Source organism: Ranitomeya variabilis, chromosome 3 (genome assembly GCF_051348905.1).
Source record: "Ranitomeya variabilis isolate aRanVar5 chromosome 3, aRanVar5.hap1, whole genome shotgun sequence".
NCBI lineage: Eukaryota > Metazoa > Chordata > Amphibia > Anura > Dendrobatidae > Ranitomeya > Ranitomeya variabilis.
The window spans coordinates 104640639-104666070 of record NC_135234.1 but is presented as its reverse complement, the minus strand read 5'-3'; the positions used below and the strand labels follow the sequence as shown (position 1 = coordinate 104666070).

General features: G+C 43.2%; 1 protein-coding gene across 1 annotated transcript in view; it reads left to right on the top strand.

The window, feature by feature from the left end:
* The window catches only part of PRPF8 (pre-mRNA processing factor 8), a 29820-nt gene extending 6863 nt beyond the window's left edge, over nucleotides 1–22957 (top strand). Inside the window, exons 12-43 of the mRNA XM_077294465.1 lie at nucleotides 516–635; nucleotides 740–874; nucleotides 960–1089; nucleotides 2123–2319; nucleotides 2452–2658; nucleotides 2733–2896; nucleotides 2997–3123; nucleotides 3772–3964; nucleotides 4332–4519; nucleotides 4646–4884; nucleotides 4965–5111; nucleotides 5193–5403; nucleotides 5501–5617; nucleotides 12045–12292; nucleotides 12397–12576; nucleotides 12657–12792; nucleotides 12876–13045; nucleotides 13233–13362; nucleotides 14392–14538; nucleotides 15322–15482; nucleotides 15723–15914; nucleotides 16025–16262; nucleotides 16354–16482; nucleotides 16607–16720; nucleotides 16848–17021; nucleotides 17156–17349; nucleotides 17564–17803; nucleotides 18704–18845; nucleotides 20023–20163; nucleotides 20256–20395; nucleotides 21838–22040; nucleotides 22146–22957. Of these exons, the coding sequence (XP_077150580.1) occupies nucleotides 516–635; nucleotides 740–874; nucleotides 960–1089; nucleotides 2123–2319; nucleotides 2452–2658; nucleotides 2733–2896; nucleotides 2997–3123; nucleotides 3772–3964; nucleotides 4332–4519; nucleotides 4646–4884; nucleotides 4965–5111; nucleotides 5193–5403; nucleotides 5501–5617; nucleotides 12045–12292; nucleotides 12397–12576; nucleotides 12657–12792; nucleotides 12876–13045; nucleotides 13233–13362; nucleotides 14392–14538; nucleotides 15322–15482; nucleotides 15723–15914; nucleotides 16025–16262; nucleotides 16354–16482; nucleotides 16607–16720; nucleotides 16848–17021; nucleotides 17156–17349; nucleotides 17564–17803; nucleotides 18704–18845; nucleotides 20023–20163; nucleotides 20256–20395; nucleotides 21838–22040; nucleotides 22146–22300 (5409 nt within the window). The 3' untranslated portion in view covers nucleotides 22301–22957. The remainder of the gene's footprint in view (nucleotides 1–515; nucleotides 636–739; nucleotides 875–959; nucleotides 1090–2122; nucleotides 2320–2451; nucleotides 2659–2732; nucleotides 2897–2996; nucleotides 3124–3771; nucleotides 3965–4331; nucleotides 4520–4645; nucleotides 4885–4964; nucleotides 5112–5192; nucleotides 5404–5500; nucleotides 5618–12044; nucleotides 12293–12396; nucleotides 12577–12656; nucleotides 12793–12875; nucleotides 13046–13232; nucleotides 13363–14391; nucleotides 14539–15321; nucleotides 15483–15722; nucleotides 15915–16024; nucleotides 16263–16353; nucleotides 16483–16606; nucleotides 16721–16847; nucleotides 17022–17155; nucleotides 17350–17563; nucleotides 17804–18703; nucleotides 18846–20022; nucleotides 20164–20255; nucleotides 20396–21837; nucleotides 22041–22145) is intronic.
* The last annotated feature ends 2475 nt before the right edge of the window (nucleotides 22958–25432 follow it).

Sequence of the window (25432 nt, the reverse complement as noted above, 5' to 3'; positions counted from 1 at the left end):
ACACTGAAAAAAAAAAAAAAGCTGCTCAAATCCATTTTGCTCTGACAAGGTGGTCTTCTAGCTTCATGGAGTGTTATGGCACACAGCCCACTATACTCTAAGGTGAGGGGAGGAAACATGCACAGGGAGACAGAGAAAAAGGATACTGAGCTTTCAGACACGTCTTAACTCCCATTAGAGCCATGATTCACATCCAGACAGTTGAGGATTGCAGTATTATGTCCTCCGTGCCACTGTTGCTTTTCTGTGTGCTAAAAAAGGAATGAATAGCAGGAATCCTTCATGGCTGTGTATGGGAGTGATCACAACAGTTAACCTGTTCCCACCAGCTCAGAGTTGATTGTAAATAAAGAGAGAAGGGCCCACAAAGGGAAAAACTGGTGAAAATGCAGAATACTAGTCATAAAATGGCCAGAAATGGTGTTATTCCTCATTTGCACCCAAGATAATTTATTCTGGAAGGTACATTTACTTCTTAAAACAATTAGTGATTGTTTGCATTTTTTTCCATCTAGGAACGTAAGAAATCTCGGTTTGGCAATGCTTTCCACTTGTGCCGAGAAGTTTTGCGTCTGACCAAACTGGTTGTAGACAGCCATGTGCAGTACAGGTTGGGAAATGTGGACGCTTTCCAGGTAATTATTAGTAGTGCACTGTAACAAGCAATTTTCTTGTGACATCTTACCTATGATAAATGGGTGAAATAGAAATGTACTAAATATATTCTTTCCATTAACAGCTAGCAGACGGTTTGCAGTACATCTTTGCTCATGTCGGGCAGCTGACGGGAATGTACAGATACAAGTACAAACTCATGAGACAAATCCGAATGTGCAAAGACTTGAAACATCTGATCTACTACAGATTCAATACAGTGAGTTTTGCACATTAATAACAATTCTACTAAAAATATTTTATCTGTGTCACAATGTAAAAACCTTTTTCTTTGTCCTGTTTAGGGCCCTGTTGGAAAAGGACCTGGTTGCGGCTTCTGGGCAGCAGGCTGGAGAGTCTGGCTGTTCTTCATGCGCGGGATCACTCCTTTGCTGGAAAGGTGGCTTGGAAATCTGCTGGCCAGACAATTTGAGGGTAAGTCATTATCCTACTTTGTATTTGTGACTTTTAATTTTATTATATGCTGTTGGGTAGCGGGAAAAATATTATAGTAATAAATGTGGTCTAACCAGGCAAATAGAACTGCAAGATTTCATGAGAATGGTAATTTATTTGTATGTAGCGTAAACCTGAACTGTAAAGTCCGGGGCTCGTATCGGACACCTAGTCTCCGATGCTGAACTCCGAACACGGACTTCTCCTGGTAGTCCATTTTACACTTTGGGAGTGAGTGAGAGAGACTGGTCCACTCATTCCTATATTGTATACCTACTTAATGGGAATTGGCATTTAGGTTGATGTTACTTTTGGAGTGTGTATGCAGGACACAAGTGATGAGTCAAAAAAATAAATAAACAAATATATATATATATATGAGTGTGTGTGTGTATGTATGTATGTATGTATGTATGTATATATATATATATATATATATATATATATATATATATATATATATATATATATATATATATATATATATATATATATATATATATATATATATATATTATAGTGTGTGTGTATATGTGTTAAAGTAGGGGTGGGGAACCTCAGACCCGCGGGCTGTTTACGGCCTTTGATGACCTTTTATCCAGCCTCTAAGCAGATTCCCAGTGCTTGGGCCGGCAGCTGTATTTTGACGGCCACTGGCCCTGTGAGCACGCACATGCAGTGCTCATTGCTGAATGCTGAGGTGCGTGCAATGAAACATTTAGGTCTTGACACCAGTCCCTTGGTCAGGAGGTACTTGGTGGGCAGTGTTAGCGCACAAATTTTACGGCCCCCGAAGGATGGTATAAATATCTAAATGGCCCTTGGCAGAAAAGATTCCCCACCCCTGGGTTAGAGTCCAAAGATCTGGAGTTAGTTTATGACTTGATGATCTGAAGTGCCCAGTCAGTATTAGGGTATATATCCTGGTGACAGTGATCAGTGAATTGAAACAATTGTCTTGATTATTATTTTATTTTTTTTAATTGACTGTTTTGTGATGCTTTTCCTTCAGGTCGTCATTCTAAAGGGGTAGCAAAAACTGTGACAAAACAAAGAGTAGAGTCTCATTTTGACCTTGAACTCCGAGCTGCTGTCATGCATGACATCTTGGACATGATGCCAGAAGGCATTAAGCAGAACAAGGCGAGGACCATCTTGCAGCACTTGAGTGAAGCCTGGAGATGCTGGAAGGCAAACATTCCTTGGAAAGTGAGTGCAAAATTGTTTTACCTTTTTTATTAAAAAAAAATAAAAATCCTGTAAATGTATTTGTTTGCGTGTTGATGACCTTTTTTTTTTATTAGTTTCTGAATTAAATTATTTTGGTGTTATTTCTTCTAGGTGCCAGGTCTTCCAACACCCATTGAGAATATGATTCTGCGTTACGTGAAGGCTAAAGCCGACTGGTGGACAAATACTGCTCATTACAACCGAGAGCGCATTCGCCGCGGTGCGACTGTGGACAAAACTGTTTGCAAAAAGAATCTGGGCCGATTGACACGACTTTATCTCAAAGCAGAGCAAGAGAGACAGCACAACTACCTGAAGGTGAGCACCTGTCCCCAATATATTTGTTTCATCACTTTTGTCGTATCTGTGCTAATCTTTGCCCTGTTTTGCAGGATGGGCCATACATCACCGCAGAAGAGGCTGTAGCTGTGTACACCACCACAGTCCACTGGCTGGAGAGCAGGAGGTTTTCTCCTATTCCATTCCCTCCGCTTTCATACAAGCATGACACCAAACTTCTCATTCTTGCTCTGGAGAGACTGAAGGAGGCGTACAGGTAAAATGGCTCTATAGTGATTGCTTAAATCTGCTTAATTTTAAGGTTTGTAATGGCTCTTTCTTGAGTTATACTTGTGTTGTGTTTTTTTTCATGTTAGTGTGAAGTCCCGTCTAAATCAGTCCCAGAGAGAAGAGCTGGGCTTAATCGAACAAGCTTACGACAATCCTCATGAAGCCTTGTCTAGGATAAAGCGTCACTTGCTCACTCAAAGAGCCTTCAAGGAGGTAAAGTTCAGTTCTGTATCATCAGGCAATTAGATGACTACTTGCATGAAGGGTTAAATATTGCATCAGCGCTTTTTAATTTTTATAGTAACATAGACCCATGTCGTTTTTTGTTCTTTTTTCAACCTCTCTCTAGATTATTTATAACCCATGGTGTCATTTGTTGAGAAAAGTAGCGCTTTTATAATGCCGATATAGTAACTGTTACTGTATATTACTATTTCTTGTGGCATTCCACAGTCTGACTGCTCTAACTGTAAATATCCCTTTCCTATTTAGCTGCCAGAATCTCCTTTCCTCCATATGTAATGAATGTCCCTCTGATCTTTGGAAAGAATAGGTCATGTGCCAGTCCCTTGTGTTGACCACACATCTCGATTGAGATGTCTTTTTTTTCTAAGCTGGACAAGCCAAACTTTTCCAACCTCTGATCATATGGGAGGCCTTTCATCCCTTGTAATAATCTAGTTGCCCGCCTTTGACCTGACGCGAACTTCCCAAGATCTTCTTTTTAAAATGTGGAGCCCAAAACTGGATCCCATATTCTAGATGTGACCTCGCAATCCGCTACTAAATATCCCCTTTCATTCTTTATCCAATTCACACTGGTGCAGGCTTTACCCTAACCCTTTCTGTGTTCTTTTATAGGTGGGGATTGAATTCATGGATCTTTACAGTCACTTGGTCCCAGTTTATGATGTGGAGCCCCTTGAGAAGATCACAGACGCTTACCTGGATCAGTACTTGTGGTACGAAGCTGACAAAAGACGTCTTTTCCCTCCTTGGATCAAACCTGCAGACACAGAGCCACCTCCATTGCTTGTGTACAAATGGTGCCAAGGTATGAAAAATGATAGTTTGTGTTAGAGTTCTAAAGTTTTTATGTATATATAATTAATGTTGAGCGAACATGCTCTGATAAGGTTTTCAAAGCATGCTCGGGTGCTATCCAAGTGTCTTGGGTGTGCTCGATAAATATTCTAGTCCCCGCAGCTGCATGTCTTAGACAGCCGCAATACACGCAGGGATTGCCTAACATGAAGCTGCGGGGACTCAAGCATATTATTCAAGCACGCCGAAGACACTTGGGTAGCACCTGAGCATGGTCGAATAACCTGATCCGAGCATGTTCGCTCAACACTAATTATAAACTGTACAGTTTTTTTTAATCCCATAAATCATGTTAATATTTATTTTTTTTTGTTTAGGTATCAACAACCTGCAGGATGTGTGGGAAACCACTGAAGGAGAATGCAATGTGATGCTTGAGTCACGATTTGAGAAGATGTATGAAAAGATCGACTTGACTCTGCTGAATCGTCTCCTGCGTCTCATTGTGGATCACAACATTGCTGATTACATGACTGCAAAAAATAACGTGGTGATAAATTACAAAGTAAGTATGGATTTCCCTTCATGTGCTGAAACAGATATGTGCGGACATTTGTGATCACAATGCTGTATCCTCTTATAATGATCTTGGATTTGAAGGGCTCTCACCACGAGTGTTTGTTTTGTGCAGGACATGAATCACACAAACTCGTATGGCATCATTCGTGGCTTGCAGTTTGCTTCCTTCATTGTGCAGTACTACGGGTTGGTGATGGACCTGTTAGTTCTGGGCTTGCACAGAGCCAGCGAGATGGCTGGCCCACCTCAGATGCCAAACGACTTCCTAAGCTTCCAAGATGTGGCCACAGAAGCCGCTCATCCTATTCGCTTGTATTGCAGATACATCGATCGCATTCACATATTTTTCCGGTAAGTGTGAAGGTTGGCCAATATTTTTGGCAAGAACTAGATAATCTTCATTAAGACGCTAACATGTATTTCCCTCGTAGGTTTTCTGCTGACGAGGCCAGAGATCTCATCCAGAGATACCTTACAGAGCATCCAGATCCCAACAACGAGAACATTGTGGGCTACAATAATAAGAAATGTTGGCCACGAGATGCCAGGATGCGGCTCATGAAGCACGATGTCAATCTGTAAGTTTTTATGTACTTTGATTATACCCACTTTTTTTTTTCCTGCAATGTAATCATTCAACCTTACGTTTCTTCTTCTAGTGGTCGCGCTGTTTTCTGGGACATTAAAAACCGCCTGCCTCGTTCTGTCACAACCGTACAGTGGGAAAACAGTTTTGTGTCCGTGTACAGTAAAGACAATCCCAATCTGTTGTTCAATATGTGCGGCTTTGAGTGCAGGATTCTCCCCAAGTGTCGTACAAGTTATGAGGAATTCACTCATAAGGACGGTGTCTGGAATTTGCAGAATGAGGTATGAATAGTGTTTTGGGTTTTTTTTTTTAAAGAAATGAAGAGACTTATGAGGTTTTTTTCTAGGAATAAAGTTGCTATTGACTTAATCTTTGTAGGTGACCAAAGAGCGCACTGCCCAGTGTTTCTTGCGGGTTGATGATGAATCCATGCAGAGGTTTCACAACAGAGTGCGGCAGATTCTTATGGCTTCAGGTTCAACGACATTTACCAAGGTTGGCGTTTTATAAATTGTTAACTTTGCATCGTTTTTGTGGAATAGTTTGTTGTGCGAATGATCTGTTTTAGCTGCGTAGTTTAATGTTCACCTACATGTGACTTCTGGCAGAGCGAGCAGACATTCGCTCTTTCTATACAATTGGAGTGTCTAGCCTGAAAATGTGCAACAAGATGTTGCCACTGGTCTAGATTAAAAAAATCTAATGTATACTGTAAGACTGCACTTACTGAGTGTATTGGGGGACACTCGCTTGGCACGGGATTGAAGCACTTAGGCACGGGTTTTCACTTTAACAGTCCATGTGGTTTATTATGGAGTCATAAGCCACAGAAATATGAACAACAAGCAAACAGTCTTTACATCAATCTTCACAACATAGTATACGGCTTTGAAATGCGGTCACTAAACACGCCGAACCTCTGTGTCCAGTTATCGTGGGTGGCCGCACGCCATACATTCATTAATGTCCATGGAGCCCAACAGGCACCAACATACGACATTACGGTTGCAGTCTCTAATCATGCTAACCTTACTCCGTCCAGTTACCATGGGTGACTGCACGGTTCCCCATACGCTGGGTTACCTTCCAGGAGCTCCTGCTCCTGTCAGTACTCTCTCTCTCAGGGAAGCTGCCGAACTGGGATCACGGTCCTGGGCAATGCCTTGCTCACCAGGCTACCTGACAGTCCAGATCCTCAGACTGGCTGTAGCTTCCCCAAATGCAGTGTCATCACGGACTTTGCACACGCGTCCTCTCTGTGCGCTATTCAGGATGTCTATCCCCATCTGGGACCATCCAACACACAGGTCCCAGGCCTCCCCCATGTGCTCTTCAGAGATCTAGTCCTACTCCCAGGACCTCCCAACACAGAGGCCCTCCAGGACCTGGCACACAGACCACTCAGGTCCATCCATTCAGCGTCGGACTGGAGCACCTTGGGCCCACCAGAGAAAATCATTCTTGGGGCCCACTATGTAGCTACATAGAAATAGATACAAGACCACCAATTGTGCGGTAAAAAGCGCTAATATCAGGGTATAATATAAGGTAGTTCACGTCTTAATTATGTAGCAAGGGTTGGGGTAGCCCCCTCACAGAATATAGTGTAGCCCCCTCATAAAATATAATGCAGTCCCCTCTCATAGAATATAATGCGGCACCCCACAAAATATAATGCAAGCCCCTCAGGTATGACGCAGTCCCCACCATAGAATATAATGTAGCACCCCCATAGGGTATAATGCAGCACCCCTCATTATAGTATAATGCAACCCACCACAGAATATAATGCAGCCCCCCCATAGAGTATACTGTAGCCCCCTCATATAGTATGATGCAGCCCCCCATAATATAATGTAGTACCCTGAGTATAATGCAGTCCTCCAACAGAATATAATGTAGCCCCCCTCAGGGCCGTATTTAGAGTTTCTGCTGCCCTAGGCACTTTTAGTGCTGCCTCCCCTTTGGTGAGTATGATACTATCGGCAGTGACTTTGGCAAGAATCGCTGATGTGAAAGTTGCCTTTTGCAGCAGATCCGGCAGTTTTTCTGCATCTGCCGCGTAACGGATCACTTACAGCAACACTGCGTTTGGCCTCATTCATTCCCTATGGGATTTGCGGCACTTGCCGTGATGTGGCAAATGTGGTACCATACCTCCCAACTTTCGAAGAAGGGAAGGAGGTACAAAGTTGCCAAATTTTAGGCCACGCCTCTGACCACACCCATTTCACAACTAGTCACACCCATATCCACGTCCCAACCACAGCCATTTAGCACTGCTGATCACACTGTTTTATATACAATAATTATAAACAAAAAAATATGGCCACACAGTGCTCCATACTGTATAATGGCCACACATGATACTCAATACTGTATAACGGCCACCACACGATGCTCCATACTGTATAATGGCCACACACAGTTCTCCATACTGTATAATGGCCACACATTATGCTCAATACTGTATAATGGCCACACATGATGCTCCATACTGTATAATGGCCACACATGATGCTCCATACTGTATAATGGCCACACATGATGCTCCATACTGTATAATGGCCACACATGATGCTCCATACTGTATAATGGCCACACATAGTGCTCCATACTGTATAACGGCCACACACAGTGCTCCATACTGTATAATGATCCCACATGATGCTCAATACTGTATAATGGCCACAAATGATGCTCCATACTGTATACCAGCCACACACAGTTCTCCATACTGTATAATGATCCCACATGATGCTCAATACTGTATAATGGCCACACATGATGCTCCATACTGTATAACGGCCACACATGATGCTCCATACTGTATAATGTCCATTGGCCACACATGATGCTCCATACTGTATAATGGCCACACAGTTCTCCATACTGTATAATGGCCACACACAGTTTTCCATACTGTATAACGGCCACACATGATGCTCCATACTGTATAATGGCCACACACAGTTCTCCATACTGTATAATGATCCCACATGATGCTCAATACTGTATAATGCCCTCCTGCATGCATGGCTCATCTCCCTCCCATCCCATATGCATGGCTCATTTTCCCCCCTGTATGCATGGCTCACATCCGCCCCGTATGCATGGCTCATATTTCCCCCCCCCCCCCATGCATTGCTCACATCCCCCCCCCCCCATGCATGGCTCATATTCCCCCCTGTATGCATGGTTTATATTCCCCCCTGTATGCATGGTTTATATTCCCCCTGTATGCATGGCTCATATCCCCCCCTGTATGCATGGCTCATATCCCCCCCTGTATGCATGGCTCATATCCCCCCCTGTATGCATGGCTCATATCCCCCCCTGTATGCATGGCTCATATCCCCCCCCCTGTATGCATGGCTCATATCCCCCCCTGTATGCATGGCTCATATCCCCCCCTGTATGCATGGCTCATCTCTCTCCCATCCCATATGCATGGCTCATATTCCCCCCTGTATGCATGGCTCATATTCCTCCCCCTGTATGCATGGCTCATATTCCTCCCCCTGTATGCATGGCTCATATTCCTCCCCCTGTATGCATGGCTCATATTCCCCCCCTGTATGCATGGCTCATCTCTCTCCCATCCCATATGCATGGCTCATATTCCCCCCTGTATGCATGGCTCATATTCCTCCCCCTGTATGCATGGCTCATATTCCCCCCCCCCCCCCCCCTGTATGCATGGCTCATATTCCCCCCCTGTATGCATGGCTCATATTCCCCCCCTGTATGCATGGCTCATATTCCCCCCTCTGTATGCATGGCTCATATTCCCCCCTCTGTATGCATGGCTCATATTCCCCCTCTGTATGCATGGCTCATATTCCCCCCTTGTATGCATGGCTCCTATTCCCCCCTTGTATGCATGGCTCATATTCCCCCCCTGTATGCATGGCTCATATTCCCCCCCCTGTATGCATGGCTCATATTCCCTCCTGTATGCATGGCTCATATCCCCCCCCCCCCCCTGTATGCATGGCTCATATTCTCCCCCCCCCCCCCCCCCCCTGTATGCATGGCTCATATTCCCCCCCCCCCCTGTATGCATGGCTCATATTCCCCCCTTGTATGCATGGCTCATATTCCCCCCCTGTATGCATGGCTCATATTCCCCCCCTGTATGCATGGCTCATATTCCCCCCTTGTATGCATGGCTCATATTCCCCCCCTGTATGCATGCCTCATATTCCCTCCTGTATGCATGGCTCATATTCCCCCCCCTGTATGCATGGCTCATATCCCCCCGTATGCATGAGCTGCAGTGCAGACGCCGAGACCAGGCATTGCTGGAACAGGGTTAGTATCGTCTTCAAGGAGGGTGGGTGGGAGGCGGGCGGCCGGGGGGGGCCCCTGGAGCAGTGGGGGCCCTAGGCAGCTGCTGGCCAGTATGCCAGCAGGTGCCAGGGCCCACCGGAGAATCCTCCGGTTCTCCGGTGGGCCAGTCCGAGCCTGCATCCATTCTTTCCCATGTGACCCACACAGTCACATTATATACTTAAAGCCACTCCCATAGGTGGGAAGTGTGTGTGGCTAGTTCAACCATTACAACTACAGATATGCCTCCATGCATATCCTGAGGAGCACATGCAGCGCCCCCTAGTTGTACCAGGGGTCACTACATCACAATACGTAAAACTTGATCAATGATGGATTAAAAACAAGAAGGGTGGAAACCTCACTAACATTGCTAATAGGGATATCCGCTTGAAATAATCCAATACGGCAGGTGCAATGTTCAGTTGGCAGTTTGCAGCAATAATAGGCAGTAGAAAAGGAAAATCGGCACATTCATCTGTAGGTAATATAATAATGATGGAATACTGCAAATGTTGATCTGTTGCTACCCATGGCAAATAATAATCCTCTGCCATGTGCATCAATGGAGTGTCATTTTTCAGTTTTATTTCATTGTTTTGTCTGTAGAACTCCTTAAAAGCAGCTCAGCTCTGTTTCCACTATGGTTATTTTAAGCTTTATTGTGGAGACACCGCAGACTGGAGCGCAGAACTAACAGATCAAGTGGTGTAGAATCACATGAAGCAAGTACCGTATTTTTCGGACTACAAGACGCACTTTTTCCCCCCCAAAAAAGGGGGGAAAATGGGGGGTGCGTCTAATAGTCGAAATGCAGGCTTACCCGTGGCGGCAGAGGTGCGGCGGCAGACGTGCGGAGATGAGGAGGCGCAGTGAGCGGGGTCCCTTTCCCCGGTGAGGTGATGCAGCAGCCCGGTAAGCAGCAGAGCCGGGTGAATCCTGTTGTCATCGGTGGTGGCGGCCATCTTCCGGGGGCCGCGCGTGCGCAGATGAAGCGCTCTGCTTCCCGGGGCTTCAGGAAAATGGCCGCGGGAGGCCGCGCGTGCGCAGATGGGGATCGCGGCGGCCATTTTTCTGAAGTTCTTAGCTTCAGGAAAATGGCCGCCGCGATCTCCATCTGCGCACGCGCGGCCTCCCGCGGCCATTTTCCTGAAGCCCCGGGAAGCAGAGCGCTTCATCTGCGCACGCGCGGCCCCCGGAAGATGGCCGCCACCACCGATAACAACAGTATTCACCCGGCTCTGCTGCTTACCGGGCTGCTGCATCACCTCACCGGGGAAAGGGACCCTCTCACACCATACCTGTCACTGCGCCTCCTGATCCCAGCACCTCCTGATCCCAGCACCTCCTGATCCCAGCACCTCCTGATCCCAGCACCTCCTGATCCCAGCACCTCCTGATCCCAGCACCTCCTCATCCCAGCACCTCCTCATCCCAGCACCTCCTCATCCCAGCACCTCCTCATCCCAGCACCTCTGCCGGTAACCAGTGCTGCAACCCTCCCATGGACACCAGGCTGTGGCGTCGCCCACCTAAGCAGGAAGAGACCCTGCTCAGGTGCACACCGTACCGCATCACCCCACCTCTGCCGACACCATGCCTCCTGTGACCCTGCTCTGCCACCGCCAGCCTTCAGGTAAGATACTGTAAATTCGGACAATAAGACGGACCCCCATCTTATAAAAAATCTTTTTTTCTGCAATTTTCACCCCAAATTTGGGGTGCGCCTTATGGTCCGGTGCGTCTTATAGTCCGAAAAATACGGTATATTGTAAATGTAGAGTACATTCTGTGTCAGTGGTGGAGCCATGTCAGAGCTATGCTGGGAGGGGAGCCAGCACTGCACACGATCAACAAGGGGCAGAGGAACTACAGCAGGATGGATCCAGTTGCAATTGGAGCTGAAAAAGACAGGATTGGCATCATTAGGGGGTGATATGTGCAAATTGGAGCAAATGTAAAAATGAATTACATTGGCACAAATTAAAGGGGTATGTATTGTCATCTCCAAGACCTAACCCAATATGTAGTAGGTATAATATTGATAGCGAATACCTCCAATTAGAAATAAAGTGTAGTTCTTCTGATTAGCTATGTCGCTTACCTCATATAGGGTATTGCAGTAGCTTAGGTATGCATGGTTACGACCATTCATATAGTGACAGACAACCCTTAGTGGTCGTAACTATGGATACCTAAGTTCTTGCCCTACATGGGGTAAGCAACATAGCAAATCTGAAGAACTATACTACATTTCTAATTGGAGGTATATGCTTACAATATTAATATTACACCTACTACATATTAAGATATGATCTTGGAGTTGGTAGTACCCCTTATGAAATATACAGATCTTTTTATTAAAGCCCACATTGTGGTTTGGGAATATCCCTTCCATTAAATTGCATTATTCTCCACTTTGGCTGGATTCAAACTAATATATATGCACCAAAATTAATTTACGGTTTTAGATAGACAAATGTTGGTGGTGTTTTTGTGTAGGGCATTGGCAGAAGGATAATTGTCCATTTCTTGTGTGTGGGTAACTAACATTTCTCCCGCTGATGATTGCCATCCCATTCTTCTCCAGATTGTGAATAAATGGAACACTGCATTGATCGGGCTCATGACTTACTTCCGTGAGGCTGTGGTAAATACCCAGGAGCTGCTTGATCTGTTGGTGAAATGTGAGAACAAAATTCAAACCAGAATTAAGATTGGTCTGAACTCCAAAATGCCAAGTCGTTTCCCACCAGTGGTCTTCTACACTCCCAAAGAGCTTGGTGGTTTGGGGATGTTGTCTATGGGGCACGTGCTTATCCCACAATCTGACCTCAGGTAAAGTACGAAGAAGTCATTAGGTATCTTTTATTTATATAGATTTATTATTCTCCAGTGCGTGGAATCATTTCCTGGTCCCCTCTTCCTGCATTTCTTTACAGGTGGTCTAAACAGACAGATGTTGGAATCACCCATTTCCGCTCAGGTATGAGTCATGAAGAGGACCAGCTCATCCCCAACTTGTATCGCTACATCCAGCCCTGGGAGAGTGAGTTTATCGATTCTCAGAGAGTATGGGCTGAATATGCTCTGAAGAGGCAGGAAGCCATTGCTCAGAACAGGTACTTCTACCCTTCCATAATTGTACGGACACGTTCTGTGGTTGCGATTCAGCAAGTTGAGATATGTTCCTTTGTTACAGACGTCTTACCCTGGAAGATTTGGAGGATTCATGGGATAGAGGTATCCCACGCATCAACACACTCTTCCAGAAGGACAGGCACACGTTGGCCTATGACAAAGGCTGGAGAGTCCGTACAGATTTCAAACAATACCAGGTAATGTGGCTTAATTTAGTATCAATATTTTGGCCATTGTTTGTGCTGAGCATAATATTTTATCCATACTTCTTATTCCTTAGGTGTTGAAACAAAACCCATTCTGGTGGACACATCAAAGACACGACGGGAAACTTTGGAATCTGAATAACTACCGTACAGACATGATCCAGGCCCTCGGAGGAGTGGAAGGCATCCTGGAGCACACGTTGTTTAAAGGCACTTACTTCCCTACATGGGAGGGTCTCTTCTGGTAAGGAACAAGGATTTCATTATAGAAAATTTCTCTTGTAGACCTCACTGATTTTGACTTATCATTTACTATGGTCATGGGTGAATTTGAACATTGCATGTAACTGTTCTATGTTCAATGCTGTCTATACAGTAAATACTGAAATGCTACTCTTCAGCACCTAAAGTTTTGTTGCTTTTGTCATCAGGGAAAAAGCCAGTGGCTTTGAAGAATCTATGAAGTGGAAGAAGCTGACCAATGCTCAGAGATCTGGTCTGAATCAGATTCCTAACAGAAGATTTACTCTTTGGTGGTCACCCACAATTAACAGAGCCAATGTACGTGCAGAAAATGTTAAAGAAACTTGTCAGTCAATTCACACTGCCAAAACCACAGGCAGCATCAGTCTGGCTGCAGGCGTTTCAGAGTAAACATGGTTAGATCTCCTGGCTGGGGACTATAGGACTAGTAAACTGTAGGCCTCTATTCACACAGCATGCATTTTGTGGCACTGGGCGGCCCGCCTGTATGTGCGTTAGTAATAGGCTGTAAACCAGATGCTCTGCATTGCCTGTGTGAACAATGCCACATACAGACTATTATCTCTTATCTTTTTGTGCACTATTGCCAAACAGCCAACACTGGATTGAAAGTGGTTGTTTCATCGGTATTTTTTGCACCTGTGTTGTTGCCATCATTTATCGGGTCCGCTGCACCCTGATAGTGCATTTGTTTGGAGGCTTTAGCAGGTAATCATCTCTGCTTTTTTCTCTATGATTTTTTTCAATTTTTTTGAGGATTTTTAAGTCCTCTTTTTGTGTCTGTGAGCTTATAGGACTAGTCCAGCGCCGCTCCCAGCTGGTATTGCCCTGCGCCATTCTAGTTCAATGACTGGTCTCTCCCGATGTTCACAGATGGGCTACACCTGACAATCAACTATGCCAATGCAAGGAGAGGCCGGCCAGGGACGCCACTAGACTAGTCTCATCTATTTCTATAGGCCTCAGCAAGATTTTCAAACTATTTAAATGGAAAGATGATCCAGCTTCCAAAGGCAAAAATGTAATGATTTAAAAGATTCCATCATAGGTGTAGACACAGCTACATGTTTCAAACATCCATTGCGTTATTTAACAAAGCTTGGATCATCATTTTCCATTTCTGTTCCACTACTGGTCCTTTGCAGTTCCGTTCTTCCTAGGACACTTACTCTTCAAAGTACTTACTTGGCTGCAGTTATGTCGCCGGCCTCTGATTCATGCTGCCTGTGGTCTGATCAGCGTGAACTAACTGATAGGTTCTCTTTAAAATGCCTGTACCTGCTGTATTTGAAGAGGTTTTACTGACATGTGGTTTCTACATTCCAGGTGTATGTTGGATTCCAGGTCCAACTGGATTTGACTGGCATTTTCATGCATGGCAAGATTCCAACATTGAAGATCTCATTGATTCAGATATTCAGAGCCCACTTGTGGCAGAAGATCCATGAAAGCATTGTCATGGATCTGTGTCAAGTAAGTCAGATACACTCTTCCAGCGGTGTTTAAACACTTTTCACAAATGTTTAAAAAACAGTTATGATAATTGCAGATTGTCAGTAAGATCATCCTCCTCACTCCTCTCCCCAAACCATAAGTATTGGAATACAGATCTTTAAATGTAAATCCATTGATCCCTTCATATCTTCTATCTGTTGCTGAATTACTAAGTAATTAATGCCTTATTCTTGTATGAATGAAAACGCGAAGTGCTCTTGGCAGAGCACCTTACTAGCCCAGCCCTCTGCCTCCTGAGGTTGATTTCCCGCCCAGCACCAGCCTATTTAGCTTGATTGATGGCTCGCTGTGTCTCTTCCTTTTCTGGCAAATGAATGCGCACCATGAGCTTTCAGGTAAGCTAAAGACACTTGTGCTTGCTGAGGAAACAATCTATAGTGGCTTCTTGGGTGCTTTGTCACACCCAGAGCACTTAATGCCAACGAAGAACAGAATCTCAAGAACACAGAAAAGCGGCCTTACAGCAAATCGCAATGCAAATGCTTTAGCAGGATGCATGAAAACACTAATTACTTGAAAATGCAGCAACAGATAGGAGATATAAAGGTGTCCATATATTTACATTTCAAAGACCTGCATATACATATGTGGTGAGTGATGGGGTGTTGATCTTAGTGACAGATTCCCTTTAAAAATAGTGTGATTTTAGACTGAAAATGTCTTGTATCATTTTCATTCGTGATCCACTGTCTGAGGCAACCATATTGATTAATTCTGTTTCCTATTACTGTTGTGTTTCAGGTGTTTGATCAGGAACTTGATGCTCTGGAAATTGAAACTGTTCAGAAGGAAACCATCCACCCCAGGAAGTCTTATAAGATGAACTCATCTTGTGCGGATATCTTGCTTTTTGCCTCTTACAAGTGGAATGTGTCCAGACCATCTCTGCTTGCTGATTCAAAGTACGTTTTGTTCTTTCCCCCTAACAGTAACCGTGCCACACGTGTCCATGTTTGTGATTTTGCTTCTCACCCAATACACAACACATGGATGGGTGTGGGGCTGTCTTTGGAAGAAAGCAGCCTTGTTTTTCTGATCCTGTACAACCCACTTCTTACCTTCTACTTACACCCCCCACAACTCCTGGATAAGACAATTACTTCTAGCAATTTTGTATTAAACACATTTGTTCCTCCTTGTAGGGATGTAATGGACAGCACCACGACACAGAAGTACTGGATTGATATCCAGTTGAGATGGGGAGACTATGATTCTCACGATATTGAGCGGTATGCTCGTGCAAAGTTCTTGGACTACACTACTGATAACATGAGTATTTACCCATCGCCCACCGGTGTCCTGATTGCCATTGACCTGGCATATAACCTCCATAGGTAAGAATCTCTGACCATTATTTTATTTATTTTATTTTTTATTTTGCACACAAATCATCCCGAAGTGTTGCTGTATTTGGATGTTACAGAAAAGTTCTTTGTCTTGCTAGTGCCTATGGAAACTGGTTCCCTGGAGGAAAACCACTGATACAGCAAGCCATGGCCAAGATCATGAAGGCTAACCCTGCCTTGTATGTGCTGCGTGAGCGCATCCGTAAGGGGTTGCAGTTGTATTCTTCTGAGCCGACTGAGCCATACTTGTCCTCCCAGAATTATGGCGAGCTCTTCTCCAATCAAATCATATGGTTCGTGGATGACACCAACGTGTACAGAGTAACAATTCACAAGGTACGGCATATGGCAAGATTCGTAGAAATTTTCTAGCCTTGGAGTGAAAGGCAAAAAATCTCTGATTTTTCTTATATTGTTCTGTCTTTAGACCTTTGAAGGCAACTTAACAACAAAACCCATCAATGGAGCAATTTTCATCTTTAACCCAAGGACTGGGCAGCTGTTCCTGAAAATTATTCACACATCCGTATGGGCAGGACAGAAACGATTGGGTCAGGTATGTTTTAAAGTCAAGTTGGAAAATTACTCCTGCTATCCTATAAATAAATAAAAATATATATATTTATATTATAATTTTACCGTAAGCGCTCTACAAATACTGTAACACTTTTCCTTTGCAGCTCGCCAAGTGGAAAACTGCAGAAGAAGTTGCCGCTTTGATCCGTTCCTTGCCAGTGGAAGAGCAGCCCAAGCAAATTATTGTCACCAGAAAGGGCATGTTGGATCCCCTTGAGGTAAGAAAATCAATTCGACATCTATTATATTCCTTTTTTAGCCTTTCTCATTTTGTGAAATCTTTTAAGCATTTATTTGCTTGTGGACTTGAGTGATGTTTCGGTGTTCTCCTCCATTGAACCTTAGGTACATTTACTGGATTTCCCTAATATTGTAATCAAAGGATCTGAGCTGCAGTTGCCTTTCCAAGCCTGTCTGAAGGTGGAGAAGTTTGGAGACCTGATATTGAAGGCCACAGAGCCACAAATGGTTCTCTTCAATCTCTACGACGACTGGCTGAAGACGATCTCTTCATACACGGTACTTAGCAGTGCTTTTGTGGGCACATAAGAGCTTAATGTAGTTTGGTCCTGAAGCCATGTGAATTGGTGACGGACCAGTACTAGCTGCAGAATATTTTCCCAGTGATCTGATTCTTGTCACTTGTCCTGCAGGCTTTCTCTCGACTGATTTTGATCCTGAGAGCACTGCATGTGAACAATGACCGTGCAAAGGTGATCCTAAAGCCAGACAAGACAACCATTACTGAGCCTCATCATATCTGGCCCACACTAACAGATGAGGAATGGATTAAGGTGGAAGTTCAGCTGAAGGATCTCATCTTGGCAGACTACGGCAAGAAGAACAAGTAAGAATTACTTCTCTATTAAAATGACACATTGGGTGAACCTGCTTATTTTGTAGAGACTAGCCAGATATCTTATGATCAGGCATGTTGGCTTTCAACAATCTTTCTAAAAGAGACCTGAAATTTTGTGTAGTTGTTAGGCTTCATTATTTGCTTCAGCCTTTCTATAGACTTTTTAATGAAAAGTGTGTCCCATTTTTTTTTTTCATTTCAGTGTAAATGTGGCTTCTTTAACACAGTCTGAAATCCGAGATATCATATTGGGCATGGAAATCTCTGCCCCGTCCCAGCAGAGGCAGCAGATTGCGGAGATAGAGAAGCAGACCAAAGAACAGTCTCAGCTCACTGCTACCCAGACCCGCACCGTCAACAAGCATGGAGATGAGATCATCACCTCTACCACCAGCAACTATGAGACCCAGACCTTTTCATCCAAGACAGAATGGCGAGTCAGGTAATAGATTATTATTTTCTTGGTTTCATCATAATTTTGCTATTAAGGCCTTTTTCCCTCGTTGCCAGGATTTATGTACTGCTCTTATGTAACAGATGTGCATGTGTTCCAGCTTCTCGGAGCTAATTTGCTCATGAGACCGGATCCTCGTATAATTGCAATTTACCATATCTAGCTGTGGGCCACATGCATAATTTAAGAATAATTGGATGATCTTGATTTTTTTTCCTTCATGGTTGATAGGAGCCCTTTTGTTCATAGAGTTATCACATTTGCATATGTGCACGTGATGTTAATTTTTAAGTTTGTGCTAATAACTATATTACAATTTTAATAGACTAGCTTATTGAAAGTTAAAGGGAATCTGTCAGCAGGATTTTGCTTTGTAATTTGAAGACAGCAGGAGATAAACACTGAAACACAGAATTCATGTGTCACTTGTCAAATTATGTGCTGTTGTTTACTAACTGTGAAGTATTTATTGCATTAGTCTGGCAACGCCCCCCCTGTGATAAACAGCTCACTGTCTATGGACTTTCTACATGCAGAGCCTGGTGTGGGCGGGGTTACCTTCCTCAGCTCTGCTTCATTCTAAACGTCAGAATGGCTGCAGCCAGTAATCTAAGTGATACATCAATGGATTCAGCTTCTCCTTACCTACATCAGGCTCCTCTTATGTGGTAGCAAAAACCTGGTAACCAATTCTCTTTAAGTATTTAGAACACAGTTAGGTTTCTGACATAGAAATTGTAAATGACAAGCAATAAATACCTCATGGTGTTAGATACCAAAGATGAAACCTTTTGCAAATAAAGGTGCACTCCCTTCCATCCGAATGTCACCAGTATTGGTTTTCACTCTATAGGTATTCTTATCATTTTTTTTTTTTTTTTTTTTCAGAGCAATTTCTGCTGCTAACCTTCACCTTCGGACCAATCACATCTATGTGTCATCAGATGACATCAAGGAAACTGGTTACACCTATATCTTGCCCAAGAATGTGCTGAAGAAATTCATCTGCATTTCTGACCTGCGAGCTCAGGTAAATGATACCAAAGAAAGAACCGTATATAATAGATTTATATGTTCTAACCATAGGGCTTCTATTTGCTTCTAAAACATGTTATCCTAAAGGGTCATGTACATGTTTTCTCTGAATCGCTGCAGCATAGGTTTGATACACGAGCCAGAGACTATAGGGACAGACCATACACACGTACAGTACAGACCAAAAGTTTGGACACACCTTCTCATTCAAAGATTTTTCTATATTTTCATGACTATGAAAATTGTAAATTCACACTGAAGGCGGTAAGGAACAAAACAAACCAACGCGTTTCGAAAACAACTGTTTTCTTCCTCAGGGCTCCTCATGTGAGCCAGTTTCTTTGTAGCGCTTGATGGTTTTTGCCACTGCACTTGGGGACACTTTCAAAGTTTTCCCAATTTTTCGGACTGACTGACCTTCATTTCTTAAAGTAATGATGGCCACTCGTTTTTCTTTACTTAGCTGCTTTTTTCTTGCCGTAATACAAATTCTAACAGTCTATTCAGTAGGACTATCAGCTGTGTATCCACCAGACTTCTGCTCAACACAACTGATGGTCCCAAACCCAGTTATAAGGCAAGAAATCCCACTTATTAATCCTGACAGGGCGCACTTGTGAAGTGAAAACCATTCCTGGCGACTACCTCTTGAAGCTCATCAAGAGAATGCCAAGAGTGTGCAAAGCAGTCATCAAAGCAAAAGGTGGCTACTTTGAAGAACCTAGAATATAAGACATATTTTCAGTTGTTTTACACTTTTTTGTTAAGTATATAATTCCACATGTGTTAATTCATAGTTTTGATGCCTTCAGTGTGAATGTACAATTTCCATAGTCATGAAAATACAGAAAAATCTTTAAATGAGAAGGTGTGTTCAAACTTTTGGTCTGTACTGTATGTGTGTGTAAAATAAACTCTGTTATAGTAATATTTCAAAGACCCATTTTATGCATTAGTTTAAATGCCCTGTAATTGACACTGTACTTGTTCTGGCAAGTTACATAAATATAGGAAATACTAGATTTATTTGTGTAGAACAGATGGTCATTTACTACACTTGTCTACTCTGATGAATTCACATTTTTTAAGCTCACATGATTAGTTTTTTAGGCTGCCTTTTAGTAGCAAAACTGTTTTAATACATTTGCATATGATCTTTTATATTCTTAAAGATTGCTGGCTATCTGTATGGCGTGAGCCCACCTGATAACCCTCAAGTGAAGGAAATCCGATGCATTGTGATGGTGCCACAGTGGGGAACTCACCAGACTGTTCACTTGCCAAGTCAGCTGCCTCAACATGAGTATCTAAAGGTAAATTTAAAGAACATGAGTTTTTTCCGTTTTATTTTTTTTTATTTTTTTGTTAATTACTGCTCTTATGAACAATTGTTTACACTTTTCAGGAAATGGAGCCACTGGGATGGGTTCACACACAGCCAAATGAGTCTCCACAGCTGTCACCACAGGATGTCACCACCCATGCTAAAGTTATGGCTGACAATCCAGCTTGGGATGGAGAGAAGACCATTATTATAACATGCAGGTGTGTCATAGTGATATATATTTTTTGTTTGTCTGTTTTTCCACCTTATGCCAAAACCAATCAATGTTTTGTTTTTTTTCCAGAAATTTCCTAATTTAGGACATTTAACCCCTTCCCGACATGTGACGGGATAGTACGTCACATGTCGGGACCCCCGCTTTGATGTGCGCTCCGGCGGTGAGCGCACATCAAAGTCGCGACATGTCAGCTGTTTTTTACAGCTGACATGTGCGCGCAATAGCGGCGGGTGAAATCGCGATCACCCGCCGCTATTAACTAGTTAAATGCCGCTGTCAAACTCAGACAGCGGCATTTAACTACCGCATCCGGCCGTGCGGCCGGATATGAGCGCATCGCCGACCCCCGTCACATGATCGGAGGTCGGCGATGCTTGTACATTGTAACCATAGAGGTCCTGGAGACCTCTATGGTTACTGATCGCCGGTGGCTGTGAGCGCCCCCCTGTGGTCGGCGCTCACAGCACACCTGCATTTTAGCTACATAACAGCGATCTGATGATCGCTGTTATGTAGCAGAGCCGATCGGGCTGTGCCTGCTTCTAGCCTCCCATGGAGGCTATAGAAGCATGGTAAAAGTTAAAAAAAAAAGTTAAAAAAAATGTGAAAAAAATAAAAAAAATATAAAAGTTTAAATCACCCCCCTTTCGCCCCAATCAAAATAAATCAATAAAAAAAAAAACCCAACCTACACATATTTGGTATCGCCGCGTTCAGAATCGCCCGATCTATCAATAAAAAAAAAGCATTAACCTGATCGCTAAACGGCGTAATGAAAAAAAAAATCGAAACGCCAGATTTACTTTTTTTTGGTCGCCACGACATTGCATTAAAATGCAATAACGGGCGATCAAAAGAACGTATCTGCACCAAAATGCTATCATTAAAAATGCCAGCTCGGCACGCAAAAAATAAGCCCTCACCCGACCCCAGATCACGAAAAATGGAGACGCTACGGGTATCGGAAAATGGCGCAATTTTATTTATTTATTTTTTTGCAAAGTTTGGAATTTTTTTTCACCACTTAGGTAAAAAACAACCTAGTCATGTTAGGTGTCTATGAACTCGTAATGACCTGGAGAATCACAATGGCATGTCAGTTTTAGCATTTAGTGAACCTAGCAAAAAAGCCAAACAAAAAACAAGTGTGGGATTGCACTTTTTTTGCAATTTCACCGCACTTGGAATTTTTTTCCCTTTTTCTAGTACACGACATGGTAAAACCAATGATGTCGTTCAAAAGTACAACTCGTCCCGCAAAAAATAAGCCCTCACATGGCCACATTGACGGAAAAATAAAAAAGTTATGGCTCTGGGAAGGAGGGGAGTGAAAAACGAATACGGAAAAACGGAAAATCCCACGGTCATGAAGGGGTTAACATACATTTTTTAATCATTTCTGACATGACTGTTGTGCGTCCACAGCTTCACTCCTGGATCGTGCACCCTGACCGCTTACAAACTTACACCGAGTGGTTATGAGTGGGGAAGGCAAAACACTGATAAAGGGAACAATCCTAAAGGCTACCTGCCTTCTCACTATGAAAGAGTGCAGATGCTGCTGTCTGATCGTTTCCTTGGTTTCTTCATGGTACCAGCTCAGGCATCGTGGAACTACAACTTCATGGGTAGGTTATTGTACTTGTGCATTCTTGGTATTAAGTGAAGATGCAAGTTATACAAGTTGGATAAAGTGCATAATATGGATTTCAACTTTCTCGCTTAATCCCTAGGTGTCAGACACGATCCCAACATGAAGTACGAACTACAGCTCGCTAACCCCAAGGAATTTTACCATGAAGTTCATCGCCCATCGCACTTTTTGAACTTCGCCTTGTTGCAGGAAGGAGAAGTTTACTCAGCTGACCGTGAAGACTTGTACGCATAGTCAGTCAATCAGATACATCAGAACTTCTGTTGATATTCAACATGGGACTTTTTTATGCTCGTGCTCAGAATTCTACCCCTTCAGTTTCCGTCTTGCAGCCCTTGTCTATTTTGCTTCTAGAAATGAGTGTTTGTTATGTAGTTTGACTGCAACTGTGTAGAAACTGTATGGACCTCTGAATTGTCAAGATCTTTGCAATGTAGATGACAATATTGATTTAATAAAGATTTTTTTTATTAAACCTTTTTTTCGACTCCCATTTAGATAGCTAAATTCTCAGATTTACTCTTGGGCGAGAGCCTAGATTTCAGTTTTTATGTAATACTGCATTAAAGCATAACCGTTAATAGTGCATATGAAAAAAATAAACTTTGTAATATATCTTATCAGAGAAATCTTCTTCTTTCTCCTCCTGGACTGATCTTTCACTAAAATTTTATGAGTAATATCTGTATTAAGTGAATAGAGATGTTCCCATTACTAAGATAGGAGATGACATTTGGTGCTTTTAAAATTCTATGATGAATAGGAGCTGGAGGCAGCCACGAAATGACAATGTTTGTGCATCTCTAGGAATTTGTTGGCAGCTAAAATGCAAAGGAAAATACGTGTGTTTTTGCATGCAGTTTTGTAGCTAAGTAAACATTTAAAAACATTTAAAAAAAAAAAAAGTTTTGTGATTTAATTTCTGAGCTAATGCGATTAGGGGTTGTCAGAAGCTGTTGCTGACACCAAACCACCCGAGGTTTAGTAATGAAGAGTTGTCAGCCAAACACCCTCATTACTAAACCTGAAGGTAAAGTGTCAAACACACAACTCTTCATTTGAAATAAAACACACATTTTTTTTAATCATTTAAATTAACCCAATATACTCACCACTGGTCTGACAGTAATCCAAGGGTTAAAGTGTTGTCCCGCGTTGTCATCAGTCACAGAATGAACCTACATACGCTGTATCCAAACAGCAAAGGTACATGCCCATGATCAGGAAATAGTTTTGTTCAATCACACAATTAAATCTGCATGTGATCACTGAGCTATGCAGATTTACCTCGTCCAATACATTCTATTGCGAAAATTTCTGTTGCAGAGACTAGTGTCTCCGCAAGAGAGATTGACTTGTTGCAGCCTATAAACTCGCACCACAGGTAAGGTTGTGCAGTGTCAAATAGAACCATGCTATATCGCTACAAAGTGCTACTTTATTTGTTAGTTATATATGGAGATGGCTACTCTTAGTAAGCACCTGTTCACACCTGATTTCTCTTTGGAATTGCTGGTGGTCAGTCTTTTGATATTTGTATACATGGGGTCTCTGACTGAGCGCTCCACCCCTCTTAATACAGCAGGATCCTACCTTCCCATATAACTGTAGGCTTTAGCCCAAGAGAAGATTCACTTTAGGCAGGTTCCCAGCAACGAGAATCACCTTATCGTGGCTGCCAGGTACACATGAATTGGCCAATTTATGCGCTAAGTATTCTTGTTTTTTCCTATTTTCAAGAGCATTAATGCAATTCATATATCATATATTTCATGTTTGAATGCTATAGCGCTACAGAGTGCTACTTTATTGGTTGGTTGTGTATGGAGATGGCTACTCTTAGTAAGCACCTGTTCGTCGCTTCCAAACAAATCAGGTGTTACTAAGGGTAGCCATCTCCATACACAACCAACCAATAAAGCAGCACTTTGTAGCACTATAGCATTGAAACGTGAAATATGATAAATGAATTGCATTGCTGCTCTTGAAAACTCTGAAACTTATAAAACCTATGTGGACAATGCAAGGACTGCCAAAAATTAGAATGGAGAGGGACTGCGATACACCATGTATTAGACATAAAGGAGGGACTCCTACACATTCTGTAAAAATTGTTAGGTAGTTGGGACTTCTAGACACAAAGAGCCTGTGCACCAAGTTCAAGGGCTGCCAAAAATTAGAAGAAGGAACTGCAATATACCCTGGAAGACACGTAGAGAAGGGCCTAAAAAAAAACCATTTTTTTCCCATTTTAACGAGTGGGACTCCTAGACTGGTAAAACCTATGCACTAATTGCAAGGCTGATAGAAATTAGGAGGGACTGCAATATACCCTGGAAGACACAGAGGAGGGCCTCAGAAAATATTTTTTTTCCCATTTTTGAGGAGTAGGACTCTTAAACTGGTAAAGCCTATCTACTAAGTGCAAATGCAGAAAAATAGTTAACCCTGGGGCATATATATATAGAGAGAGAATTGTAGAGGTAGGCCTCATACACATGTTCTGCTATCCAACTGACTACCTGTTTGCTCTGCTCTGGCTTTAACCCCTTTCTGACCTCGGACGGAATAGTACGTCCGAGGTCAGATCCCCCGCTTTGATGCAGGGCTCCAGCACTGAGCCCGCATCAAAGCTGGGACATGTCAGCTGTTTTGAACAGCTGACATGTGCCCGTAATAGGCGCGGGCAGAATCGCGATCTGCCCGCGCCTATTAACTAGTTAAATGCCGCTGTCAAACGCAGACAGCGGCATTTAACTACCGCTTCCGGCCGGGCGGCCGGAAATTATCGCATCGCCGACCCCCGTCACATGATCGGAGGTCGGCGATGCTTCAGAATAGTAACCATAGAGGTCCTTGAGACCTCTATGGTTACTGATCCCCGGCAGCTGTGAGCGCCACCCTGTGGTCGGCGCTCACAGCACTCCTGCAATTCTGCTACATAGCAGCGAACATCAGATCGCTGCTATGTAGCAGAGTCGATCGGGTTGTGCCAGCTTCTAGCCTCCCATGGAGGCTATTGAAGCATGGCAAAAGTAAAAAAAAATAAAAAATGGGAAAAAAATAAAGTTTAAATCACCCCCCTTTTGCCCCAATCAAAATAAATCAATAAACAAAAAAATCAAACCTACACATATTTGGTATTGCCGCGTTCAGAATTGCCTGATCTATCAATAAAAAAAGCATTAAAATTCGAAACACCAGAATTACGTTTTTTTGGTTGCCGCAACATTGCATTAAAATGCATTAACGGGCGATCAAAAGAACGTATCGGCACCGAAATGGAATCATTAAAAACGCCAGCTCGGCACGCAAAAAATAAGCCCTCAACCGACCCCAGATCATGAAAAATGGAGCCGCTACGAG